Source organism: Ranitomeya imitator, chromosome 1 (assembly GCF_032444005.1).
Source record: "Ranitomeya imitator isolate aRanImi1 chromosome 1, aRanImi1.pri, whole genome shotgun sequence".
Taxonomy (NCBI): Eukaryota; Metazoa; Chordata; class Amphibia; order Anura; family Dendrobatidae; genus Ranitomeya; species Ranitomeya imitator.
In genome coordinates, this window is record NC_091282.1 from 1,140,202,869 (window position 1) to 1,140,230,672 (window position 27,804).

The 27,804-nt window shown below is 43.8% G+C and overlaps 1 protein-coding gene across 5 annotated transcripts in view; it reads left to right on the forward strand.

Moving 5' to 3' along the window:
• The window catches only part of ATP8A1 (ATPase phospholipid transporting 8A1), a 291,307-nt gene that overhangs the window by 168,130 nt on the left and 95,373 nt on the right, over positions 1 to 27,804 (forward strand). For all 5 annotated transcript variants that reach the window (XM_069744529.1, XM_069744527.1, XM_069744530.1 and 2 more), the window contains 5 exons: positions 7,435 to 7,507; positions 10,696 to 10,801; positions 17,893 to 17,975; positions 20,266 to 20,315; positions 21,537 to 21,606. In XM_069744529.1, coding sequence (XP_069600630.1) covers positions 7,435 to 7,507; positions 10,696 to 10,801; positions 17,893 to 17,975; positions 20,266 to 20,315; positions 21,537 to 21,606 — 382 coding nt within the window. The remainder of the gene's footprint in view (positions 1 to 7,434; positions 7,508 to 10,695; positions 10,802 to 17,892; positions 17,976 to 20,265; positions 20,316 to 21,536; positions 21,607 to 27,804) is intronic.

Consider the following 27,804-nt stretch of genomic DNA (forward strand, 5'->3'; position numbering starts at 1 on the left):
TCAGTATTTGGTCAGTATTTTACCTCAGTATTTGTAAGCCAAAACCAGGAGTGGGTGATAAATGCAGAAGTGGTGCATATGTTTCTATTATACTTTTCCTCTATTTGTTCCACTCCTGGTTTTGGCTTACAAATACTGAGGTAAAAAACTGACCAAATACTGATAGTGTGACGGCAGCCATACTCTGCAGTCACCAACAAAATGGCTGCTCACTGGGTTCCTGAATATCATCCTCTCTAATCCCTTAGCAAACACCCAGAAGGAGAGGAGAGGAGACATCACACACACACACACACACACACACACACACACACACACACACACACACACACACACACACACACACACACACACACGTCAGCAGACTCCGCCCATAATTACTGCAGTGCTGTAATGTGAGCTATTTGTACACTAGGTTTTTCTGAAATTTCAGCAGCTGCTCCCCCTAGTGTTGAAAAGTGGAAATTCCAAAACTTTTCAAATTATTTTCCATATTTTACTAAATTATAAACAAATGATAATATTTTTTAAGAAAATGTAATCATTAATTCTTTACATTTTTACAATTTCTGAAAAAAAAATTTTTTTTATGGCACCTTCCCTTTAAAGGGGTTGTCCGGTCCAAATCGTTTAGTGTGCAGTCACTCTGTGTGACTGTAGACTTATGAACCCCCCGAATAAGTGTCGGAACTGAGGAACTGGACAGGTTCCGGCCAGGAGTGTGTATAACACATACATACCTTCCGGTCTCTAATTAAAACCAGCAAATAAGTCTGCAGATTATCAGTTTAGACCAGACAACCCCTTTAAGACAAAACTTAAGGCAGAAAGACCCACAAACAAGCAACCGCTGAAGCCAGCTGCAGTAAAGGCCTGACAAAACATCATTAAGGGGAAACCCAGAGTTTGGTGACGTCCATGGCTTCAGACATCAGGCTGTCATTGCCTGCAAAGTCTCTACAAAGTGTTAAAAATGAACATTTTATTGATGGTAAAGTTAATTTGTCCGATTTTCTTTTGAGCCTCTGAAATGAGGAGGCTTTGTAGAAAAATGGTTGCAATTCCTAAATGTCTCACAGGATATTTTTGTTCAATCCTTTTAATTAAACCTGAATGTCTGCACTTCAATTGTTTCATTTTAATTAAAAAAAATAATGGCCTGCAGAGCTGAAATCACAAAGCTTCGGTCACTGTAGAAATATTTCTGGACCTGTGTCTGTCTGCGCAGCTCAATGCTGGAGTCCACCTAGAAGATGGCTACACTTCTTTAATCGCTTCGTCAACAGTGAATGTGGAAATATTTGTTTAAGATGTTTCTTAAAAACGAGCGCTGCGGAGGTCGCTGCGCAAATGAAAGTGATTTTCTAACATCTGTCCCCTGTGGGCTCTTCAGAGTGTAATTATCCCTGAGCCGTGTGCAGGGACTCTGGTGTACGAGTCCAATCTGTTCAGTTACCACCTCTTTGCTTTTCACGGCATGATTACACGAACGACGCACATGTGGAATATATTAGATGGTGTTGGGGGCACACTGTATAGGATCTGCTTGTGCCCGTAAAGTTTAGGAGGTTTAATGCTCATTTTATAGAACGAGGACATGTTGACATTTCTTTACACACGGATTCCGGCACGTTTTCAGCCCCAAAATCAGTATGAAACCCGCCTAAATTGTGATACCCGTGGTTTAATGTGCTGTTCGTTTGGTGTCAATTTTCCTATCAATTTTGAAAGGGTTACTCTTAGTTTCATTTATGGCCATTGTTGGATAGGTCTGGAAAATCCAAGCGATTTTGTAACTTGCTGCTTGTTAAAATTTTCAGCCGTTCTTGAGATATTAACTTTTTTTTTTTTTTTACAACCGCAGGCATCTCCATTAAAATTGGGTTAAATACATGAAAAAAAATTAATTACCAGTTCATAAGTTCACTTTAAGGGAAACATAAAAAAAAAAAATACGTGAGGGGGCAAAAAAAATATTAGTTACAGCAAACCTTCCCTAATTTAAATTGTATTGGTTATCAAAATGTCAAAAGCTTATTTTTTTTTAAAAAGGCGTTTTATGCCACACATGCACATGAACAGTTTGTATACGCATGTTACTACATATATGCGCTCCTCTCTTATAGGTGCTAAGAAAATTGCAATAAAAATCCCTGTTTTTTAGTCATTAGAATTGAGCAAAAAGATTGCCAAGACTCCGGCCGGAGTGTGTGGCCGCGGACCAGAACCTTCTCCACAGGGCTGCTTCTGATTAATCAGCCTAACGTGACATTAGGGCGAGAGACCTGCATAACGTCACACCGGTCTCACTGATCAGAAGACGCCAGGAATGCAAGCAGGTAGATTTTCAGGGCCCTGGTCCACTGGCCACATCTGTAGTCCAAGACCACCAATCCAGGGTCCCGCAAATCTTTTTACTCCAATCTAGTAGTAGTCTTACATCCAAGCGCTGAGAAATAAAGCTTTCAAGTCTGATGCAAAATAGCATGAAAGAGCATTGGGATTTGTCAATTTACTTGAAGTGCATCATTAATGGGTTAACTTTTCAGACCACTTCAGTGTCATGGCCTCCTTCATACCAGAACTATGGCGACTATGACTAATGTATTATCTAACATTCCTGGCCAATCAATACAGACTACATTTATTTACAGTGACTTGCGAAAGTATTCACCCCTTTGTCATGTTTTGCTACCGCACAACCTGGAATCTCGCTGTTGCAGATTTCCTGCGGATCCGTAGCGTTTTTTGCGGTGCAGAAACGCTGCAGATCCGCAATTGATTTTACAGTACAATGTAAATCAATGAGGAAAAAAAACGCTGTGCAGATGGTGCGGAAAATTCCGTGCGGAAACGCTGCGCATTAAAAGAAGTAGCATGTCATTTCTTATTTGCGGATCTGCAGCGTTTTTGTATCCATTCCATTATAGAAATCCGCAGGGGTAAAAAAAACGTTGAAAATCCGCAGCAAAATCGCACCAAAAATGCTGCGGATCCGCACAAAAAACGCGACAAATCTGCTGCTGCGTTTTCTGCCAAGAGATGCAGAATCCGCACAAAAAACGCGACAAATCTGCTGCTGCGTTTTCTGCCAAGAGATGCAGAATCCGCACCAGAAATTCCTAAGGCTAATCCACAACGTGTGCACACAGCCTACAACTGTGAACATTTGGTTTTCTTTTTATTGTGAAGCAAACAACAAATAGGACAAAATAACTGAAAACTTCAGTGTGCATAATTTTTTACCCCCTAAAGTCAGTACTTTATAGAGCCTCCTTTTATCAGCAATTGCATATTCAAGTCGCTTTGGATAAATCTCTGAGCCACTGGAATTTTTGCTCATTCCTCTAGGCAAAACTGCTCCAACTCCTTCAAGTTTGCTGTTCTCCAGAGGAAACCATCTATCTTCAAGTCTGACCACAGATTCTCAATTGGATTAAGGTCCGAGGTTTGACCAGGCCACTCCAAAACATTTACATGTTTCCCCCCTAAACCACTGAAGTTTTGCTTTAGCAGTTTGCTTTGGGTCATTGTCTTGTTGGAAGGTGAACCTCTGTCCCAGTCTTAAATAACTTACAGATTGAAACAGGTTTTACTCATCTGAATATCCCTGTATTTTGCACCATCCATCTTCCTCTGGACTCAGACCGTTTTCTGGGTCCCTGCTGCCGAAACACATCCCTACAGCATGATACTGCCACCACCATGTTTCACTGTGGGGATGAGCCGTGTTGGTTTCACGACAGACAGCAGTTACCGTAGTGGCCAAAAAGTTCAATTTTGGTCTCATCTGACCACAGCACCTTCCTCCATACGTTTGGGAAGTTTCCCACATGTATTTTTTTCCAACTAAAAATGAGCCTTACAGTTTTTGTAAGTAAGCAAAGGCTTTGTTTGCATAGAGGACACCTCTATGGAGTGTACGGCTTATTCTGGTCATATAGACAGAAGATACTCCAGTCTGTGCTTGGGAACTCTGCAGCTCCTTCAGGGTTACCATTTGGTCTCTGTGCTGCCTCTCTGATTAATGCCCTCCTTGCCCAGGCAGAGACTTTTGATGGGCGGCCCTCTCAGCAGGTTTGTTGCAATACCATGTTCTTTCCATCATCAGATATGGAGTTGGGTTATAAAAAAAATATCCCTGACTTGTTCTTCTCAACCACTTTGCCCCTGACTTGTTAGGAGATCTCCTCGGTCTTCATGGTGTTTGGTTAGTGGTGCCTCTTGTTAATGGTGTTAATGGTGGTTCCTCTTGTTAATGGTGTTGCAGCCTCTGTGGCCTTTCAGAAAACTTGTGCTGACAGACCATGTGACTCTTAGATTGCACACAGGGGGACTTCCTTTCACTAAAAATGTGACTTATCAAGGTAATTGCTCACACCAGAACTTTTGAGGCTTCATAGCAAAAGGGGTGAATACATATGCACATAACAATTTTTAGTTATTTGATGCCATAACTTAAATTCACGCCTACTATTCACTTCACTTCGCCAACTTAGACTATTGATGAATCACACACAAGTTACAATAATATTGTAACTACGTAATAATACGGTTCCACATGTAGGAATTGGTTGGCTGTGTAAATTTAGAAACTAATCCGCAGCATTGCACGCTTGGCGGTTCCAAGCGCTGTGGATTAGACTGGGGTGGAAAGAGATGATTTGCATAGCTCCGCCTACTGCAAAGGATTCTGGGTAAACCTGCTATTCTTTGTATTATGCTGCTTGCAAGTACTTTCCGTTTCAGGAAAGCATCCACTATGTATTTCCTTTAAGTAGAGGGCTTTTCGGTCTCTTTCGTTCCGCTACATTTAGCCCAACTTGGGTCTCTCCCTAAGGTGGCTAGCATATATGTATCGCTTGCACACCAAGCCCCACTCCATACAGCCAATCAATTCCAGCCCTGTGCTGATGAGGGCCTAAAGCCCGAAACACGTGTCCACAGGTAGGAATTGGTTGGCTGTGTAAATTTAGAAACTAATCCGCAGCATTGCACGCTTGGCGGTTCCAAGCGCTGTGGATTAGACCGGGGTGGAAAGAGAGGATTTGCATAGCTCCGCCTACTGCAAAGGATTCTGGGTAAACCTGCTATTCTTTGTATTATGCTGCTTGCAAGTACTTTCCGTTTCAGGAAAGCATCCACTATGTATTTCCTTTAAATATAGCAGGGGGGGAGAATAAACTCCAGGAGATAGCCAAAGTCCATAAAAATGCTTTATTGTGCAGGGCATAGAGATGGTGACAGCAACAGGTGATCACCAGACAGAGTATAAAAGCAGGGGCACTGGGAGCCCACAGATGCCGTTAAAGTATAAAGAACATAGTCATAATAAACATTGCTGGGCGAAACATATATACAGCGGCTTCTTTAGAATACAACATAGGTAAATGTCATACAGAAAAAACGCATAGATGTAAATCATCCCAGCTCAGCAGAATAAGAGCTGGATGTATAACCAGATACAATTAGTATGACATACAGCACACCAAGAATAATAGATACATCACCCAAGCAATATCGGCAGGTGCAGGCAGATAGAGGGATCCCAGCGCCCGCCCCAACGCGCGTTTCGGGAAACCTTCGTCCTTTCCTTTAAGTAGAGGGCTTTTCGGTCTCTTTCGTCCCGCTACATTTAGCCCAACTTGGGTCTCTCCCTAAGGTGGCTAGCATATATGTAACAATAATATTGAAACACTTTTACAGGCCTCTGTACCTGTAGTCCATAAGTTTTCCATCATGGTTCAGATATTTTTGATAACAAAAATAGCATTTTGAACTGTAAAATTCTCCTCTGTTGACAAGCTTGTCTGAATTTCAGCTTATTTTGGTCTATCAAGGCTCACACACACAGCAACTCAGTAATCATAGGAACAGTCCCTTCACTGACAGGACTAATACGGGGAGCAGCATTGCTACTTCAGCTTGTCTGCTGAACCCCGCACTTGTAAGAGTGAGAAGCCCCCAAACACGTCCGCAGATTATCAGGACATTCTAGGAGCTTAGTCCTCCCAACAGCTGGGGCAACAAAGGCTAAGGCTAATTTGTATGGGGACCTCCCGACCCTCCCTAACAAGTGATGTCATGGGAGATGAGGGTCAGGCAGCTTGAAGTTATAGAGCATTAAAGGGATTACCTAACCACTGCCATAGCGATCAGGTTCCACTCCAATCATCTCCAACAAACAACTGAAGTTGTAGCATTAAACGGTGGCCATTGAGATGAATGGCCGTCGATGCAAAACGTGAACAGTCTGAGTCTTACTAGAATGAACGTTTCTGCTTATCTACTTTCCATTCAGGGTCATTGAGGGTCTCTCTAGTGCCACTTGTTCTCCTTCTTTGAATAGGCTATTTGGATAGCTTTTTTTTCCCGAGGGAGCATTACCAGTCCTCTATATGTCTCCTTAGGCAAGCTTGGTGCTCTATGAATAGACCTCTGTCAAAGGCCTCTTACTCTTGTGATGGATGGTCAGACTCTTTAAGGAGCTAGATCATTTGGCTCCACTCACCGAAAAGAGTTGGCACCTTTAAATCTGATGGATCCCTAGTAAATGTGTCCACACGCAGGTGAAAACATATATAAGGTGTAATCCCTGCAGTCCAATGTGTTCGAAAACCCTGGTTGAAAGCCACTCAGAAACTGCAAGCAATCCCATAGTCGTCTCTTTCCGCCTGATCGATCTAGAACGGCCCATCACATCTCCTATTTACCAATCTTCTACTTTGCACTACAAAATAGCTGCATACAAAGGGAGTTCTTTTCATTTTGGAGAAGATTCTGTTGTGGATTTATATCCTAATTCATTAAAAGAATTGTATTGCCTTTTTGGATTGCTGCCTCCAAATGGTGACAATAGAAAATCCTTTTCTCTTCCTATTTGTAGAGGCTATTTGCTCTCCTCTGAAGAACATGTACACCTTTTAGTGTTAGTGAGTGCATGCGTGTTGGGTTGTGTAATAGAAGTGGTCACCACTAAGGGTATGTTCCCATGGTCAGTAACCGGCAGCGCTTTGGACGCAGCACATGTCTGCTTGCTCCAAAGCGCTGCCGCCTTTTAAACACTGGTAATTCCGCATGTGTTTATTGAACCCTGCGGAATCACCACGCCCAGTACATTGTACGGGGACATTTATCTTGCAGAGACTGAGCTTCTCCCCAAGATAAATAGACATGCTGCGGTCTGGAAAGACGCGCAACATGTCTGTCTCCGCAGGGAAGCCGGAGGCCTCCCAGCACGCATAGTACAGATGGGACTTCTTCAAATCCCATCCACTATGCTGTAACATCTGGCCACTGCGGATGTATGCAGCGTCCAACCCACAGCGTTTCCTGACCGTGAGAACATACCCTAAGGACTATGCACTATATTAACTGTTAGTTACCTGTACCAGGAAGTTGTGATACAGATTTCTGTATTTTTTTTCATTTCAGGCATGAGCCACCAGGTAGCGATGGCGAGGGCTTTCAGGACACAACTTTATTGGAAAATCTCGAAAATAATCATGTAAGTTCTGTGGGCCATAAATTGCTGTAATTAGGTCTAACAAATCTTGGGATCTATGAGACCACATAACACAACATTGGTTGCATTGAACTATAGAATCCATTTATACTTCATTTTTAGATTATTAACAGCCAACCATTGTATTGTGTGATCCCATTGTCATTTTCTTTTATTTTTTTGCTGTTCACTCTTTTGTGAAAGTGAACGTATTATAAACTCCTTCGTTGTTCACCTTTACAACAATTTTTTTTTTTTTTTAATTATTACAAATTGATTTCATTTTCACGGCTCAGTTATAAAATTGTGTGACGCACCTGTGGGTTCAAGGTGCTCACCACACCTGTAAATGAGTTCCTTGAGGGGTGTAGTTTCAAAAGTGGGGTCACTTGTGGGGTTTCCACTGTTTGTACCCTTTTGAAAATGCAAAATTTGGAGCTAAAAAACAATATTTTGGGGGGAAAATGTACAATTTTCATTTTTTTCTTCCACATTGCTTTTATTTTGATGAAACCCGTAATCGTTTTAGAGCACGTTGATGGATGTAGTTTATAAAATGGTGTCACTTTTTCAGTATTTTTCGTCACGTAGGACCCTCAAAGCCACTTCAAACGTGATGTGGTCCCAAAAAAAAATTATTTTGTAAATTTTGTTGGAAAAAGGAGATAATGCTGATAAACGTTTAACCCTTTTAACTTCCTAACAAAAAAAATATGATGGTTTAAAAAATGATACAAATATGAAGTGGACATGTGGGGAATGTTGTCTATTTTGCGTGGTATAACTATATGGTTTAAGGACATAAAATTGAAAGTTTGAAAATGGCAAAATTGTCAGTCAAATTTTTGATATTTCCATGAATAAATGCAAATCACGTCAATCTAAATTTACCACTAATGTGAAGTACAACATGTCAGGACAAAACAGTCTCAGAATCGGTGGTGTCTGCTGACAAAATACTCAGAGAACACCCAAGTATGCTCGGAAAGCTCGAGTAACGAGCACACTCGCTCCTCACTATGAAGCAACAGAATCCAGATTACCAACCTTTGAATCCGTCGTCTGGTCTCATGAAATCACACTTTATTAGCCCTCTTCCAGTGCTAATCACATGCCTTTAAATTTTATTGAGCGTACATGTCAAAGTTCAATGCGTGCATTTTTCAGAGGACAGATAATTTTTTCTTTTTAATCATCTCTAGTCTTAGCAACTCAACGTTCCTGATCTTTTGCTAATTCATAATCCATTTATTTAATTTCTAACACTTACGACTTGTGGTCTCATGCCAACGTAAGATAACCTATTGTCCTTGTGGCATATATGACAGATCATCCTGGGGTTAGCACTGCTCTACGAAGGGCTGAACTATGAATACATTGGAGCTTTGTGTAGGTGCAAATTAAATTGGGCGCAGAGGGACGAGGTGCACAGGGCTGTCAGGGAAGGATAGAATTAATTGTTGTAAAATAGACCTCCGTGTCAGTACATCTGAGGAATACACTGTATGAGAATAATCATTTCATCAATAAAGTAACCAGTTATGGTTCTGCTAACGCTGTAACTGGCGGATGGTGGGCGCTATATGCCTATTATAAAATCAGTAGTCCTAAATATGACCCATATGTAAATAACATGTAATCTGTCAGCAGGTTTTTGCTACCTCATCTGAGAGCAGCCTGATGTAGGCAAAGAGAAGCTGAATCCAGTGATGTATCACTTAGATTACTGGGTGCAGTGGTTCTTACACAATGTAGAGTTTTTAGATTTGGCAATGAAGCAGAGCTGAGGAAGCTAACTCCGCCCACACCAGGCTCTGTATATACAATGTCCTTAGACAGTGAGCTGATTATTATTTTCACTGCATATTTCACCATATTCAATATTTTGTAATGAAGGGAAATCCATGTCCCAATCTGGAATTTAGATTCTACCACGGATTTTCAGCCATTCCTGTTATTGCTTGTAGAAATGTATGAATAAATTGACATTTGGGTGTCGCCAATTAGGGGTTTGTCCCAGCTCAGTCCAACATTACCCAATCGGTGCTGCTAGTGTTCAGCCATGTAGGAGTGCACCCCCTTCATAAATGTTACGGTAAAACCGGTAATTTCAGTTTATTCAGAACTTTCTATCAGGAATATGAAAAGAACGGCACAACACAGGGGAAAAATGCTCCAGAATAGTTTTATGGGCGAGTTCAGGTATTCCTAGAATGAATAGATTGTCTCTAAGGCTACTTTCACACTAGCGTCGGGCTCGGCCCGTCGCAGTGCGTCGGGCCGAGATTCTGACGCTAGCGTTGTTTGCACCGCACAACGGGTGCAGCGGATGCAGATTTTCATCGCATCCGCTGCCCCATTGGGAGGTGGGAGCGGAGTTCCGGCCGCGCATGCACCATCGGAAAAAGCGGTCCGTCTGCTGCAAAAAACGTTACAGTTAACGTTTTTTGCTCCTGGCGGTCCGCCACAACACGGCGCAACCGTCGCAAGACGGTTGCGACGTGTGTCAATACGTCGTAATGCGTCGGTAATGTAACTCTATGGGGCAAAAACGCATCCTGCAAACAACTTTGCAGGATGCGTTTTTTCCCCCTAAACGACGCATTGCGACGTATTTAAAAAAAACGCCAGTGTGAAAGTAGCCTAAATTGCCATTATGCCACCAATTAAAGTTAATGGATTACGCCTGACGTATATTCAATCCGGGTCTGACATTTGGAGCCTTTACTAATCCTAGATCAGTTCTTTGGCCTTTCACGGCTTTTTTTTTCCTGCCCAGAAAATCCTTCCTACCTGCTTGTGCGGGGATCTGCGGCCTAGCACATTCTCTTGGGAGGTAGCGGTGCTGCCGGTGCCCGGCCGGTGAGGTGCAGGGGATGACTGAAGGGTCCGCTGTATTGAATTAGTGCTGTGGCCCCCTCTTTCTTATGAAGTGATGGTAAATCCAAGCGATATTTCATTACTTTGTCACGAAAATAACCTTTTACAAATTGAAAATTGCAGATTGTCGGGCCGACGTTTATAACACGGTAGAAATGAACTCTTGGCTGGATGTCGTTGCAGGGAGAAAGCAATATCCCTCCTTTAACCAGTATTAATAATGAATGTTGGCTGTATGATGGGGGAATAAGGTTTATAGTGTATGAGTAACTGTCGGCTGATTTAATTTTCGTGTCACATCTGTTTCTCAGCCCACTGCCCCTGTCATATGCGAGTTTCTCACAATGATGGCAATCTGTCATACCGCCGTTCCAGAGCATGACGGAGACCAGATTATTTATCAAGCTTCATCTCCCGGTAAGAAACAGGAGCAGACTGTATAGATTTTGTCTCATTAAACATGCCGTTCTCTTCTTTTCCCAATCAGTCCGGCTTTCACAGTGATGTAAATTAAGCTGCAGTCTGTCATATCCTTCATTTCTAAATGTTGCGCGATGTAAAATTCACCGTAATACAAGGAAAACAGACTCTGAGAATAAACAAGGTTATGTGCATTTGGTGCAAATCCCAGGGACCACATCTGTCTGGCTTCTCATTGGTCAGATTAGCACCAATGGACACGGGTAGGGCAGAGATGTGCTTAAAGAGGTTATCCAGGACTATATAATTTTTTTTTATTACAGGCCTAAGAACCAACAGGCAGTTAGTGTGATAACTACCTGCCTGTTGTGCCTGGCACAGGTCGGTCACCATCCACTCCTGCCAGCGATTCAGCGGCATCCACCGACGTCGTGTAGACAGAGCAGCGGCTTCTCTTCTGCTCTGTTGATACGGCGTGACTGCGGACTTCATGCTGATTGACAGTTTTCCTCCTCACTATCTAACTGCAAGGAGCCGCCTGTGAATTACCATGGCATTAGCAATCACACCCGTCGACAGAGCAGAATGGAAGAAGAGCTTCCCTGTTGACATGGAGCAGCTGAATCGCTGGCAGGAGACTGCTCTGAGCCGGCGCCGGGTAGAACAGGCAATTAACAGATATAGCAAATTGGGATCTAAAATTTAACTTTTAATAAACATAATCTAAAAGAGTCATGGTGCATGTACAAAATGGGGGAACATTGATCTTGAATGCTGACACGGCATTCTGTATGTATTAAAACATACAGCCCTATGGATAGCGGTGAGAATGTTCCTTTTTCTTTATGTATGTTGAGGATGACCATAATACAGTAATTAAATGGAGCAATTTATCTCACATAATAGGGGATATGATGTGAATATTGTTCCACCATAATCCTGGTTTCTATTGCTTCAATTTGTTTTGATATTAAAGCATCTTGTTTATGAAGCATATGTTCATTGTATCATAGGATGATTTTTTTTCTTCTGAAATATCATCACCCTGCCATCTCTAATGTCTGGATTAGTTTCAGATTCTCCTCTGTACTCACTCTACCGATACACCGTATCCATGCCCAATCACTGTGTTTGTGTGCTGAATTCGGGTTCCTGTAATGTGAACATCGCTATAGAGCCAGTGACTGGTTGTTGCGGGATCTTCTGTATCCGGGTTCCTGTAATGTGAACACCGCTATAGAGCCAGTGACTGTGGTTGTTGCGGGATCTTCTGTATCCGGGTTCCTGTAATGTGAACACTGCTATAGAGCCAGGGACTGTGGTTGTTGCGGGATCTTCTGTATCCGGGTTCCTGTAATGTGAACACCGCTATAGAGCCAGTGACTGTGGTTGTTGCGGGATCTTCTGTATCCGGGTTCCTGTAATGTGAACACTGCTATAGAGCCAGGGACTGTGGTTGTTGCGGGATCTTCTGTATCCGGGTTCCTGTAATGTGAACACCGCTATAGAGCCAGTGACTGTGGTTGTTGCGGGATCTTCTGTATCCGGGTTCCTGTAATGTGAACACTGCTATAGAGCCAGGGACTGTGGTTGTTGCGGGATCTTCTGTATCCGGGTTCCTGTAATGTGAACACCGCTATAGAGCCAGTGACTGTGGTTGTTGCGGGATCTTCTGTATCCGGGTTCCTGTAATGTGAACACTGCTATAGAGCCAGGGACTGTGGTTGTTGCGGGATCTTCTGTATCCGGGTTCCTGTAATGTGAACACCGCTATAGAACCAGTGACTGTGGTTGTTGCGGGATCTTCTGTATCCGGGTTCCTGTAATGTGAACACCGCTATAGAGCCAGTGACTGTGGTTGTTGCGGGATCTTCTGTATCCGGGTTCCTGTAATGTGAACACTGCTATAGAGCCAGGGACTGTGGTTGTTGCGGGATCTTCTGTATCCGGGTTCCTGTAATGTGAACACCGCTATAGAGCCAGTGACTGTGGTTGTTGCGGGATCTTCTGTATCCGGGTTCCTGTAATGTGAACACCGCTATAGAGCCAGGGACTGTGGTTGTTGCGGGATCTTCTGTATCCGGGTTCCTGTAATGTGAACACCGCTATAGAGCCAGGGACGGTGGTTGTTGCGGGATCTTCTGTATCTGGGTTCCTGTAATGTGAACACCGCTATAGAGCCAGGGACGGTGGTTGTTGCAGGATCTTCTGTATCTGGGTTCCTGTAATGTGAACACCGCTGTAGAGCCAGGGACGGTGGTTGTTGCCGGATCTTCTGTATTCGGGTCCTTGTAATGTGAACACCGCTATAGAGCCAATGACTGTGGTTGTTGCGGGATCTTCTGTATCCAGTTTCCTGTACTGTGAACACCGCTATAGAGCCAGTGACTGTGGTTGTTGCCGGATCTTCTGTATCCAGTTTCCTGTACTGTGAACACCGCTATAGAGCCAGTGACTGGTTGTTGCGGGATCTTCTGTATTCGGGTCCTTGTAATGTGAACACCGCTATAGAGCCAGTGACTGTGGTTGTTGTGGGATCTTCTGTATTCGGGTCCTTGTACTGTGAACACCGCTATAGAGCCAGTGACAGTATTTGTTGCCGGATCTTCTGTATTCTGGTTTTTGTAATGTGAACACCGCGATAGAGCCAGGGACTGTGGTTGTTGCGGGATCTCCTGTATTCGGGTTTTTGTAATGTGAACACCGCTATAGAGCCAGGGACTGTGGTTGTTGCGGGATATTCTGTATCGGAGTCCTTGTAATGTGAATACCGCTATAGAGCCAGTGACTGTGGTTGTTGCGGGATCTTCTGTATTCTGGTTTTTGTAATGTGAACACCGCTATAGAGCCAGGGACTGTGGTTGTTGCGGGATCTTCTGTATTCTGGTTTTTGTAATGTGAACACCGCTATAGAGCCAGTGACTGTGGTTGTTGCGGGATCTCCTGTATTCGGGTTTTTGTAATGTGAACACTGCTATAGAGCCAGGGACTGTGGTTGTTGCGGGATCTTCTGTATTCTGGTTTTTGTAATGTGAACACCGCTATAGAGCCAGGGAATGTGGTTGTTGCGGGACCTCCTGTATTCGGGTTTTTGTAATGTGAACACCGCTATAGAGCCAGTGACTGTGGTTGTTGCCGGATCTTCTGTATTCGGGTTTTTGTAATGTGAACACCGCTATAGAGCCAGTGACTGTGGTTGTTGCCGGATCTTCTGTATCCAGTTTCCTGTACTGTGAACACCGCTATAGAGCCAGTGACTGTGGTTGTTGTGGGATCTTCTGTATCTGAGTCCTTGTACTGTGAACACCGCTATAGAGCCAGGGACAGTATTTGTTGCCGGATCTTCTGTATCCGGGTTCCTGTAATGTGAACACCGCTATAGAGCCAGTGACTGGTTGTTGTGGAATCTTATCCGGGTTCCTGTAATATGAACACCGCTATAGAGCCAGTGACAGTGTTTGTTGCTGGATCTTCTGTATTCGGGTTTTTGTAATGTGAACACTGCTATAGAGCCAGGGACTGTGGTTGTTGCGGGATCTTCTGTATCTGAGTCCTTGTAATGTGAATACCGCTATAGAGCCAGGGACTGTGGTTGTTGCGGGATCTCCTGTATTCGGGTTTTTGTAATGTGAACACCGCTATAGAGCCAGTGACTGTGGTTGTTGCCGGATCTTCTGTATTCGGGTTTTTGTAATGTGAACACCGCTATAGAGCCAGTGACTGTGGTTGTTGCCGGATCTTCTGTATCCAGTTTCCTGTACTGTGAACACCGCTATAGAGCCAGTGACTGTGGTTGTTGTGGGATCTTCTGTATCTGAGTCCTTGTACTGTGAACACCGCTATAGAGCCAGGGACAGTATTTGTTGCCGGATCTTCTGTATTCGGGTTCCTGTAATGTGAACACCGCTATAGAGCCAGTGACTGGTTGTTGTGGAATCTTATCCGGGTTCCTGTAATATGAACACCGCTATAGAGCCAGTGACAGTGTTTGTTGCTGGATCTTCTGTATTCGGGTTTTTGTAATGTGAACACTGCTATAGAGCCAGGGACTGTGGTTGTTGCGGGATCTTCTGTATCTGAGTCCTTGTAATGTGAATACCGCTATAGAGCCAGGGACTGTGGTTGTTGCGGGATCTCCTGTATTCGGGTTTTTGTAATGTGAACACCGCTATAGAGCCAGGGACTGTGGTTGTTGCGGGATCTTCTGTATCTGAGTCCTTGTAATGTGAATACCGCTATAGAGCCAGGGACTGTGGTTGTTGCGGGATCTCCTGTATTCGGGTTTTTGTAATGTGAACACCGCTATAGAGCCAGGGACTGTGGTTGTTGCGGGATCTTCTGTATCTGAGTCCTTGTAATGTGAATACCGCTATAGAGCCAGGGACTGTGGTTGTTGCGGGATCTTCTGTATTCGGGTTTTTGTAATGTGAACACCGCTATAGAGCCAGGGACTGTGGTTGTTGCGGGATCTTCTGTATCTGAGTCCTTGTAAGGTGAATACCGCTATAGAGCCAGGGACTGTGGTTGTTGCGGGATCTTCTGTATTTGGGTTTTTGTAATGTGAACACCGCTATAGAGCCAGGGACTGTGGTTGTTGCGGGATCTTCTGTATCTGAGTCCTTGTAAGGTGAATACCGCTATAGAGCCAGTGACTGTGGTTGTTGCGGGATCTTCTGTATTCGGGTCCTTGTAATGTGAACACCGCTATAGAGATTGATGTGGTTATATGAAGCCATCAATGACAATTATCTATATATACCATAATCCGTATTGACGATCATAGATAACCTTAAAAATTAATCTGTGTATTCACTTAGGATATTGATAGCTACTATGTGTCGATTTGGTGTCCATGCTGTTCCATTATTCAAGTGACTACAGGTTCAATTTTGCATCCACATCTGGGTCAATGGTAAAAGAGGCCCAGTAATGATATCTTTGCCTGTGGTCAAGGTGGCTACATGTATTGATAAGTCTCAACAGACTGATATTTAGGCTACCATTATTCGTAACCCTGGAGCAAGTAGTTTTTGGGGGGATCTTACCTGATGCCAATATTGGATGTTGCGTCCATTATCATTGCACTTTTGTATATGCACCTCTGATATTTGACTTGTTTACATAGTTTTTTTTTAAGTTACATTAAAGTTACAGTTACTTTATCCATTGGGCTTAATCGATTCCCTATCTTCTATATAGAACAGGCAAGTAATTGCCTCTGTTAGCAAATACCTGCCTATTAGTTTTTAGGCCTATAGTACAAAAAAAATAGTCTTGGACCACTCGCTTAAGACAACATTCAGATGACTGCATTTGGTGGTCCGTATACACCTAAGAGTCTGAGAGTTTGGTTTGCTGATCTTATACCGATTATGACATAACTGATGTCGGAATCTGGCTTAAATTGGATCTGGCACCAGATGTAACACTACCTACTATATACATTCTAAACTAGAGCTCTCAAAGCTGTTCAGTGGAGAACTTGCTCTATAAATATATGGTAAAATGGCTGCATATACTTTATGAAATTTTAACTCGATTTCTGCCCTCCTAGCCTGATTAACAGCTCCTCTACGACACTGGTGATGCTGCTGAATCTTGTACCATATAGCCTGATTGACAGCTTCTCAGAGTCCCTCCTCCCTGATGAGATCTCACACCGCTCAGTACAAGCTGCAGTAGTCAGTCAGTCTGGGTGGGAGTAGTTTGAACATACTTTGACTCATGAGACAACTCACTTTTTAGCTGCACTCAAAAATGATTGTTTTAATGTGAGAATTGCACAGCCAATCTGACATTGATTCTCAAAGTTAACACACAAGCCTCCTCTGGTGAAAGATCCATTTAATAATGTATACATACAGTCCTTATTGTAGAATATACTATTACAGTGGATCTAGAGCAGTATTTCCCAAACTCCAGTCCTCACGGACCCCACGGGTCATGTTTTCAGGAATTCCATAGTGTTGCACAGGTGAGACAATTCCTGATGCCTTGATGATGCTTCCACTACTTTTGCAATACTAAAGAAATCCTGAAAACATGACCCGCGGGGTCCGTGAGGACTGGAGTTTGGGAAACACTGATCTAGAGGATACAAGCTGATTTACTAAATGGGGCTCGTTAATTATCCATTATTCCTCGGCACGTCTGTTCAATTTCATGTATACAGCAATGTAGCTAATGGTAGAGGTGTAATAGTGGCTCACCCAGGACTGCGCTGAAGCATCTCATCCAGCTAACCCGTGCCACGCTCGCTGCTGCTGAGGGGTAGAAGCCCCGAAACAGTTGTCTGCAGATGTAGATTTTGTCAGCCAAACGCGTCACAATTTTTGCAGGAATCAGGAAGGTTTCTGCTGCCCACCAAGGAGCATGGCTGACACCGCCCCTGATATTCCGCCTATATTTTTATGAATTGACATCTGGGTATCACCAGTTTGGGGTGTCTGGCTTGGACTCCTGGGGGTGAGTATTTCTCCCTCTCGGGGGGGAGTGTTTCTTCCTCCTGGGGGGAGTGCTTATTTGCATACTAGTATAGAAAAATGTATTTGAACATTTACATAGAATTTTTTTTCTTTTTGATAGCTCACATTAAACACTATGGAGGGAATTTCAGTGAAGTTTAGTCACTGAGGCCGCTGTAAGAAAACAAAATAAAATGATTGATTATTCTTTGAACATCCTGCATCTCAGTTCCAGAAAGCTGCACTTCATGCTTTATATTGTGTGTCCTTGAAGTCCTGGAGTATCACTCCTACCATCAGTCAGCCTTGTGTGCAGTCTGTGGTTATGGCGGGGTGTAATAGCGGAAAGTATCATTTAGAGCAGCGGCATCTAATCATTTCTAAGGAGGTACCGTGCGACAGGATCTAACTGTGTAGATGATGAATAATAGCCTCCTTTATAGATGATGAATAATAGCCTCCTTTATAGATGATGAATAATAGCCTCCTTTTATATATGATGAATTATGTCCTCCTTTATTTATGATGAATTATGTCCTCCTTTATTTATGATAATTCATTCCTTCCTTAGCATCTATGAAACTGATTTAAGAAAATATTTGATCATTTATTTTTATTTTGTAGATGAAGGAGCCCTAGTAAGAGCGGCAACGCAACTGCGATTTGTGTTTACAGGAAGGACCCCAGATTCCGTCATTATAGAATCAGTAGGTTTATCTATATACAGTCTGCAATCTGGATATTCTATCTATTATCTGTATAATAGATTTATTCGATCTGCTATATATATATATACCGTCTAATATATACTGTCTGTATTCTATCTATATACTACAATATATACACTATCTACTATCTACATACATATCTACACCACATTCCCAATTACTATATTATGCAAATTCTATTTTTCTCTGATTTTCCTAAATGGTCGATGGAAATGAGTCAGTGTAATGTACAGATCATCATCCATTAGAGGATAAATCACATTTTATTGGACAAACCTCCCAATGGTAACAGGATTTATTTCAAAACTAAAAATACTCAAAATGCGCTCTTCAAAATTATTATGTACAACAGTTTTCAATCATTTTCTAGGCTGTAAAGGACTGAAAATGGTCATTTGTTGAACTTGCGGTCACATTTACTGAAATTAGTTGATTTTTCCATCAAAAAACATCTTAACAGGCCAAGTTAAAATAAGACCTCTTATTTGATATCACATCCACAGTTCTTGCATCCATTGAATTTGTGGGTTTTTGGAGAGTTTGGACTTGAATTTCTTTGCAGGATGTCAGAATAACCTCCCAGAGCTGCTGTTTAGATGTGAACGTCCTCCTAAATCTTTTGCTTGAAGATACACCAAAAGTTCTGAATAGGTTTAAGGTCAGGGGAGGATGGTGGCCACACCATGAGTTTATCTCCTTTTATGTCCATAGCAGCCAATGATAGATATATTATTTCCAGCATGAGACGGTGCATTGTCAGCATGAAGATGATTTTGCTACGGTTTCTTCTTTTTGTACCACAGAAGAAAGTGGTCAGTCAGAAACTCTATATGCTTTGCTGAGGTCATTATCACACCATCATGGACTCTAAAAAGGCCTACCAGCTCTGTCCCCATAAGTGTGACACAAAATACAACTCCACCGCCTCCTTGCTGATGTTGCAGCCTTCTTGGAACATGGTGTTATCCAGCACCCATCCACTCCTCCATCCATCTGGACCATCAATGGCTGCCGGTCACTCATCAGTAAACAAGACTGTTTTAGAACTAGTCTTCATGTATGTCTGGGCCTCCTGCAGTCATTTTACTTATGAGCACCATTTAGGGGTGGCCGAATAGTAGGTTTATGCACAAATGCAAGCTTTTGAAGGATACTACACCTTGAGGTTCACAGGACTCCAGAGCCACCAGCAGCTTCAAATATCAGTTTTCTGGTTTGTAATGGTATTTTAGCAGCTGCTCTCTTAATCCATTAAATTTGTCTGGCAGAAACCTTCCTCATTATGCCTTTATCTGCACAAAGCCATCTGTGCTCTGTATCATCCACAAATCTTTGATGATCACTATCTTATATCTTTGTGAAATATCTAATGTTTTCTTACCATGTCGAAGGCACTGTACTATTTGACACTTTTCGGCAGCAGAGAGATCCTTTTTCTTTCCCGTATTGCTTAAAACCTGTGGCCTGCATAACAGTATGGAACGTCTATCTTAAGTCCGTCTTTTCCCTGAATTGGGCTCACCTGACATACTAATTATCACAGGAGCTTGAGATTGATTTCAGTGATCCAGTGAGCCCTAAGACACAATACCATCCAGGAGTTCATGTGAAAAACAAAAAATGACATCTTTGACACTTAAATTCAATTTGCATAATAATTTGCATTGTGGTGTAAATACTATCTATATACCGTATGCTATCTATATAATGTCTACTATCTTATCTGTTGATATACTGTATCGTGTATGTTTGTTTACTGTCTTTTATCTGTCGATCAGTGTGATATCTATGTACACCGTGATGGTGTGAAGATCGTATCTCCTACTATAGAAACATATGATTTTGTTACTGTGTGACTCCATACTATAGTGGGTCAGATACGTTCCTGGGATGACCATTTCTGCTTGTGAGGAACATACATGGCTTGGCCTTTCTGTATAAACCTGTTACATGACCACCCTGCAATGTGCATATATCGGCCAGTTATGTAGAGGTTCTCTCCTCCAGCCCACAACCTCCCTCCTGGATTTGGGGGCATGTTAATGACTTGGCATAGTATAGACAGAAAGCATATTTCTTTCTGAGAATAGAAAATAAGAGGTATGGCCTCCATTACAGGGACCATTTCACTCAGGAAATCTAGTGTTGAGATAAGACAGCTGGGAACAGCGTAGATCTCTAGGACTTGTCGGGTGGGTATCAAGTGAACCACAACATTCCCATGTATCTGTATTATTCAAGCAGTAACTTTTTCTGCAATCTCTTGCAGCTTGGCCAGGAGGAAAGGTTTCAGCTACTAAATGTGCTGGAATTTACAAGGTAATATTCTTCTGTTTTGGCTTTTTAAAGGTTTAATAATGCTTAAGGGGAACCGGTAGGCGATGGTGCGGAGCATGTTCTCTATGTAGATAAATAGTGATATCAAAAGGAGAAATGTTCAGACTCTTATCAATTTATTCATGAATTTCCCAGAAAAGTACAGAGGGATGCTGAAGCATAAAGGTCTAAAGAAAAAAAAAAGTGTTTCAAGCCTTGTATTTCCGCAGAGTGACAAGTATTTACAGGGAGGAGTTTGGTGCTTCACAGTAAAGCTGGGGTCCCATGTGGAGGTGAGCACCCAGCCAAGATGTAGGTATGGCGTATTGGTTTTCTTCTGTTACTAAAAAATCATTAACAAAATTCTTATTATTAATGGCCAAATAGTTTCTGCAAAACTGTGCAGCAAGTAAATTGCTAACTTCTTAAAAATACAGAAGAAAGCCACTGCGCCTTTAACTAATTGACAGCCACACTCTGACCCCCTACTGTGCATAGTAATTGTGATAGGATAATGCGTGGCCTTATGTCATGGGCCGTATGGTGGCTCAGTGGTTAGCACAGTATGGTGGCTCAGTGGTTAGCACTGTTGCTTTGAAGCTCTGGGTTCAAATCCCACCAAAAACATACCGATAGGGAATTTAGATTCTGAGCCCGAATGAGGACCGCTATGACAATATCTGCAAAGAGCTGTGGAATATGATGGCGCTATACAAGTAAGGATAATGAAAAGTAAAAAATAAAAGATTGCTGTAAGGAGAAGACTATCTTTGGCAGTTAAAGGGTTATCCCTAGTATAGACATGCACGACATCACACTGCGCAGTGGGGTCCTACCTGTGGGATCACCACCTGTTGGGGATCCGGGGTTTTCGCCTCTGAAATTCCTCATCTCACATAGAGCTGCCATTGCCAGTTCAGTCTAAGGCTGGAGTCGGACACTGATGACTTTTCCTTCCAGGTGTAGCACATGTTATGAGCAGTTTGGCCACTGTCAGGGGCACACGTAACTCTACTGGGTAGTGCCATCGCTTACTCAGTATTGGAGTGATCGCCGATACTTACCAATCATTTCATCTTTGCTACGTCTGGAAATGTCTGTAGTGGGAAATCCCTCATAAGTTCTGCGTAAGCTAAATATTTTTCGATGTGTTTTTAATATGAATCCTCCGAGCTGCCTGATAACACTTTGGAAACATTTTGACTCAAAATTCCTTTGTTGCAGTAATCGAAAACGTATGTCAGTGATTGTCCGTAACTCATCAGGAAAGCTGAGACTGTACTGCAAAGGGGCTGTAAGTAACGTACATGCACTTACTAGTCTGTAATGTAGTGTCATGTGAGTGCGGCAATATACTCACCTACCGCTGTCTTCTCCAGTATCACGCGCCATTCCGCTCCTCAGTGACGTCACTGCTCTGCAGATTGTCGGTCACACAACGCTCGGTGTGACCTGGAAGTCTCTTATACAATGTTAAGTATGGAGTGTTAGATAGAGGCTCCATAGACTTCCATTGTAAGAGAGATATACAACTCACGCATAGATTCCGCTCACATTTTTGGCATTTAAAGAGTGTGTTCAGCCTGAGGACATAAGTCTGCAGTCACTCTGTGAGCATTCTTTGGCGCCAGGGGCAGACAATCATGTGACTGCAAGTATATGATTTGCATACTTCAGGCCACATTCCAACTAGACGTGTCCGGAATATACTTGCATTGAGTGAGGCTGCACACAACTAGTCGGCATGTGACTGCATGTATGCAAATTGCAAACCGTGGTCATGCCCCTCCTGACATCCGGGAATTCTCACAGCGCTCATAGAAAGACTGCAGACTTGTAGCCTAAAGACAGACCAACCCTCTGTGCGTCTCTTTTTTTGTTCTCTACATGTATTTTGCGTTCCTGTTGACTATTTGCAACAACACTTTTGATAGTTATGTGATCATGCCCAAATAGCTTAACAATTTCAAGAGTGTTGCATCCCTTTGTATGACTTTTAGCAATTTTTTTTTGTGCCCATTTTGCCTGAGGAAAAAAAGTTGCCTAATAATTCTGTACACCTTGATAAAGGATGTTGTATCCTTATACCTCACCCTCCTCATTACACAAAAACACATCACCTGCTTCATCCAATAAGCATTCCAGGTTATACAGCTTAGAGTTGTAAAATCTGCATAAAGTAATACGGTCAAAATATTCACTTGCCTAATAATAATTCTGCGCACATGTGTTAAAGCTTCCTTAAAGCACCACTCCAGCAGTGTTTTTTGGTATTTTACAGCTGGAGTGGCGTCACTAATGTAAGTTCCCTGCCCCCAGTAGTATAGTCACCAGACATCGTCTTCATCTGTTCTCTGTGCCTCTCCGATCATCTTCTGCATGTAGTGACCTGCCATGTCGCCCCAGCATTTGGGGGGAATCCGGAAGTCACTACTCAATGGAAGCCTGTGAGATCCAGAATGACACTCCTAGAATTACATTGAGAGCTTGAGACTTTTATCTCTGACTCCTGGTCAGTCAGAAGATGGAGGTGCAGGACCGAAGCGTGGCCGGGAACAGCTGGAGACAGTGGCTCTGAGTATTATACTAGGGTTGAGGAACATTTCCTATCCCCCCCCCTAATTTTTTTTTTTTTTTTTTAAAGCTAAGAACACATTCCAGAGCTGAAATAAAAAGAAACACTGCAGTGGCTCTTTAAAGTGGCTGTCCAGGACTTTTACATTGATGACCTATCCTTAGGGTAGGTCATCAATATCTGATCAGTGAATATGCAAAACCCAGCACCTCTGACAATCAGCGGTTCCCTGTCCCAGCTCCAGAACTCTGTAAACGTTATACTGACCAAGGCCAGGTACTGCACATCCACCGCCTATTGAATCCAGCGCCAGCATCCGTAACGGCTGATCCAAGGGGGTGCTGGGTATCCCACCCCCATTGATCGGATATTGATCAATTCTAGAGATAGGCTATCAGTGTAAAACTCCCAGACAACCCGTTTAATAATATACAGACTAAGGCTAATTCTGGCATTCATATAAGTGAATGTAGCATTATCCCAAGATGGAAGGCTATTTTTTATATCTTCTAGTCATTTTTCTCCTTCATCTGCCCCTCTATGCTTCCAGCTGCACATAACTGAATGGGCAGTCCTATTCCTACAATGCTAAAACAGCATTTCCCATCAGCACCCTGCTTCTCCACAGGGTTCGGTCGGGCAGGGTTCCGTCAGGCAGGGTTTCGTCGGACAGCGTTCCGTCGGGCAGGACAAGGTTCCGTCGGGCAGCGTTCCGTCGGTCAGGGCAAGGTTCCGTCGGGCAGCGTTCCGTCAGTCAGGGCAAGGTTCTGTCGGGCAGCGTTCCGTCAGTCAGGGCAAGGTTCTGTCGGTCAGGGCAGGGTTCCGTCGGGCAGGGTTCCGTCGGGCAGGGCAAGGTTCTGTCGGGCAGCGTTCCGTCGGTCAGGGCAAGGTTCCGTCGGGCAGCGTTCCGTCGGTCAGGGCAGGGTTTCTTCGGGCAGCGTTCCGTCAGTCAGGGCAAGGTTCCGTCGGGCAGGGTTCCGTCAGGCAGGGTTCCGTCGGGCAGGGTTCCGTCAGGCAGGGTTCCGTCAGGCAGGGCAAGGTTCCGTTGGGCAGCGTTCCGTCGGTCAGGGCAAGGTTCTGTCGGGCAGTGTTCCGTCAGTCAGGGCAAGGTTCCGTCGGGCAGCGTTCCGTCGGTCAGGGCAAGGTTCTGTCGGGCAGTGTTCCGTCAGGCAGGGCAAGGTTCCGTCGGGCAGCGTTCCGTCGGTCAGGGCAAGGTTCTGTCGGGCAGTGTTCCGTCAGTCAGGGCAAGGTTCCGTCGGGCAGGGTTCCGTCAGTCAGGGCAAGGTTCCGTCGGGCAGCGTTCCGTCGGTCAGGGCAAGGTTCCGTCGGGCAGGGTTCCGTCAGTCAGGGCAAGGTTCCGTCGGGCAGCGTTCCGTCGGTCAGGGCAGCGTTCCGTCGGGCAGGGTTCCGTCAGGCAGGGTTCCGTCGGGCAGGGTTCCGTCAGGCAGGGCAAGGATCCGTCGGGCAGCGTTCCGTCGGTCAGGGCAAGGTTCTGTCGGGCAGCGTTCCGTCGGTCAGGGCAAGGTTCCGTCGGGCAGCAATCCGTCGGTCAGGGCAAGGTTCCGTCGGGCAGCGTTCCGTCGGTCAGGGCAAGGTTCTGTCGGGCAGCGTTCCGTCAGTCATGGCAAGGTTCTGTCGGGCAGCGTTCCGTCAGTCAGGGCAAGGTTCCATCGGGCAGCGTTCCGTCAGTCAGGGCAAGGTTCCGTCGGGCAGGGTTCCGTCAGTCAGGGCAAGGTTCTGTCGGGCAGCGTTCCGTCAGTCAGGGCAAGGTTCTGTCGGGCAGCGTTCCGTCAGTCAGGGCAAGGTTCCGTCGGGCAGGGTTCCGTCAGTCAGGGCAAGGTTCCGTCGGTCAAGGCAAGGTTCCGTCGGGCAGCGTTCCGTCGGTCAGGGCAAGGTTCCGTCGGGCAGCGTTCCGTCGGTCAGGGCAAGGTTCCGTCGGGCAGCGTTCCGTCGGTCAGGGCAAGGTTCCGTCGGGCAGCGTTCCGTCAGTCAGGGCAAGGTTCCGTCGGGCAGCGTTCCATCAGTCAGGGCAAAGTTCCGTCGGGCAGGGTTCCGTAGGTCAGGGCAGGGTTCCGTAGATCAGGGCAGGGTTCCGTCGGGCAGGGTTCTGTCGGACAGAGCGCCATGCAGGACTGTTGATCTTTGCTGGAAACCAGCTGACAGATCAGTGATCTAAAACACATGCATGCAGCTATATTGATGTGTATGGTAGATTATAAAATGAGTCTGGCAGAGTTGTGCACAAGACCATACAGTGTACAGGAGAATAGAGTGTATTCAACACATAAATGAACCTGGTGCCAAATATCTGCGGTGGATGCTGATGAGCACAGTATAGAAGAGCTGTGGTGGAAGCCTCTATTTTTATACATTCATTTCAGCATAGTCATCAATTCAGAGATGTGGGGCTAGCCAGGATCACACAGTAGAGGGATCTGCAGCTTTGAGGGATCTGCATCCTTGCTTTTCACCTCTACAGTGCAGGGTTGTGGAGGCGAAGTGGAGTGCTGGCCTGTTGATCTCTGATGGAAACCAGCTAACAAATCAATGATGTAAAAACACACATGCAGCTATACTTACGGTACTTTAATAACTGAAGATGACATTGGACTAACAGACAGTTGTACAGAAACATGCAATGCACAGAAGAATAGAGCGAATTCTACACTTACAATACATGCTATCACCCTATGCATACCTCCCAGATTTAGCGCAACAATACCGAATTGAGGAGCTGTCCCAGAATGTCGGAAATATGTCCCAACTTCAGCTGTTTCCTAAAGTCACAGATATAACGGTGGATCATGAAGCTGATATGTCCTTCCTCTGTTGTTTAGTCAACAGTTATGGCCAAAAGTTTTGAGACTGACACTGATTTTGTTTTCCCAAAATTTGCTGCTTGTGTTTTTAGAAACCCCTTAGTGACGGAGCCAAATTTTTGAAATCTGACCAGTGTCACTTTATGTGGTAATAACTTTGCAACACTTCAACAAATCCCAGTGATTTTGAGACTGTTTTTTCGTGACACATTATACTTTATGATAATGGTAAATTTAGGTCAATATGTTTTGTGTTTATTTATAAAAAATATCAACAATTTGAGAAAAATGTTAAAAAATTAGCGATTTTCAAAATTTTAATGATTATCCCTTTAATCCAGAGTCATACCACAGCAAACCATTAATAAATAACATTTCCCTCATGTCGGCTTTACATCAGCACCATTTGTAAAACATTTTTGTATTTTGTTAGCATTTTAGGAGGTTTAAAAATTTTTTTCATTTTTTCAAGGAAATTTACAACATTTATTTTTTTAGGGGACTATCCAGGTTTGAAGTGCCTTTAGGGGACTCATATATTGGGAACTCCCAAACGTGATACCATTTTAAAAACAGCGCCCCCTGACATATTGAAAACTGCTGTCAGGTAGTTTATTAACCCTTCAGGTGACTTTCAGGAAATAATGCAAAGTGGCATTACAGAAATGAAAAAGTGTATTATTACCACCTAAAAGCCTCTAACTTCTGAACAGATTACAACAGCTGGCCGACTCTAAGGCCGCTATTTGGTGGTGAATTGCCACGGCAAACATCAGGACCACAAAATGATGATCTGAGGGCACCGATTAGGATAAAGAGGAAGCCCCCACACTGTTAACCATATACAATGATGTAGTCACTATTGACAGCAGCATCTAAGGGGTTAAAGAGATATGGACGGTGCAAACACAGACCGAGGCCGGTCATTAAGGGGTTAAGGCAGATGTTTCGATGGTTACTGAAGTACGGTTATCAGAATTTCCTAATTTTTTAATACTTTTATTGACAAATACATCATGTTTATGTAAAGACTCAATATATACAAAGGCGACTCCTTCTTCAAGACTTTTCTCATCAGTGCTGCTTTTTTATCCCATTTCTTGTGTCTTTGTTTGCCTACCCACTTTTTGAGGAGTGACCACTTTGGGGAGTTTTCTGGCCAGGGACCCAAAATTTGAATGTTTGTTAACCAATCCAGTTGGTTATCACTTTTGCCTTGTGACATGGCCTCCATTATGCTGGAAAAAGTATTGATCATCACCAAATTGCTCCTGGATCATTGGGAGAAGTTGCTCCTGGATGATCTTTAGATGCTGTTCTTTATTTATGGCAATGTTCTTAGGCAAAATTCAGAACTTGTTGTCAATCCTTAAAAAACGGGTGGACAAACAAAAACACAAAAATTGTGATAAACTCCCAGCACTGATTAGTTAAGAACGGGCGGTTATCAGTCAGGATTTGGCCTAGGAGTTGATATCCAGCTGGCAGTGATTGTCAAAATCTTGAAAAGCAAGGGTTAACACTGGAAATATTGAGTCTTTCTATAAACTTGATGCATTTGTCAAAAGTTTGAAAACTTATGAAATGCTGATGATCGTTCTTCAGTGACTATATAAACCTCTTCCTAAAAAAACTAATAAAACTAAGGTAGCAAACTTTGTGAAAACCAAAATATGTCAGTCTGAAAACATAATAACAACTGTATGTACAGACTGAAAGTCCTGCCAGGACCCTTGGGCCACGCGACAGTCTATGGTTACATGACTATCAGTGGAGAAGAGCAGGACACTGGTAAGAGGGGAGTGTATTAAAGTTGTGTGTGTGCAAGGAGGTGGGCGACTGTTTGTGTGACAGAGGGGAGTGTGTGTCATAGGTGGGCGACTGTGTGCGGACGAGAGATGTTGGCGAGTGCGTGTGGGCACCAGAAGTGGGTGCCAGATGTAGGCGTGTGCCTGTGGGCACCAGAAGTGGGTGCCAGATGTAGGCGAGTGCCTGTGGGCACCAGAAGTGGGTGCCAGATGTAAGCGAGTGCCTGTGGGCACCAGAAGTGGGTGCCAGATGTAGGCGAGTGCGTGTGGGCACCAGAAGTGGTTGCCAG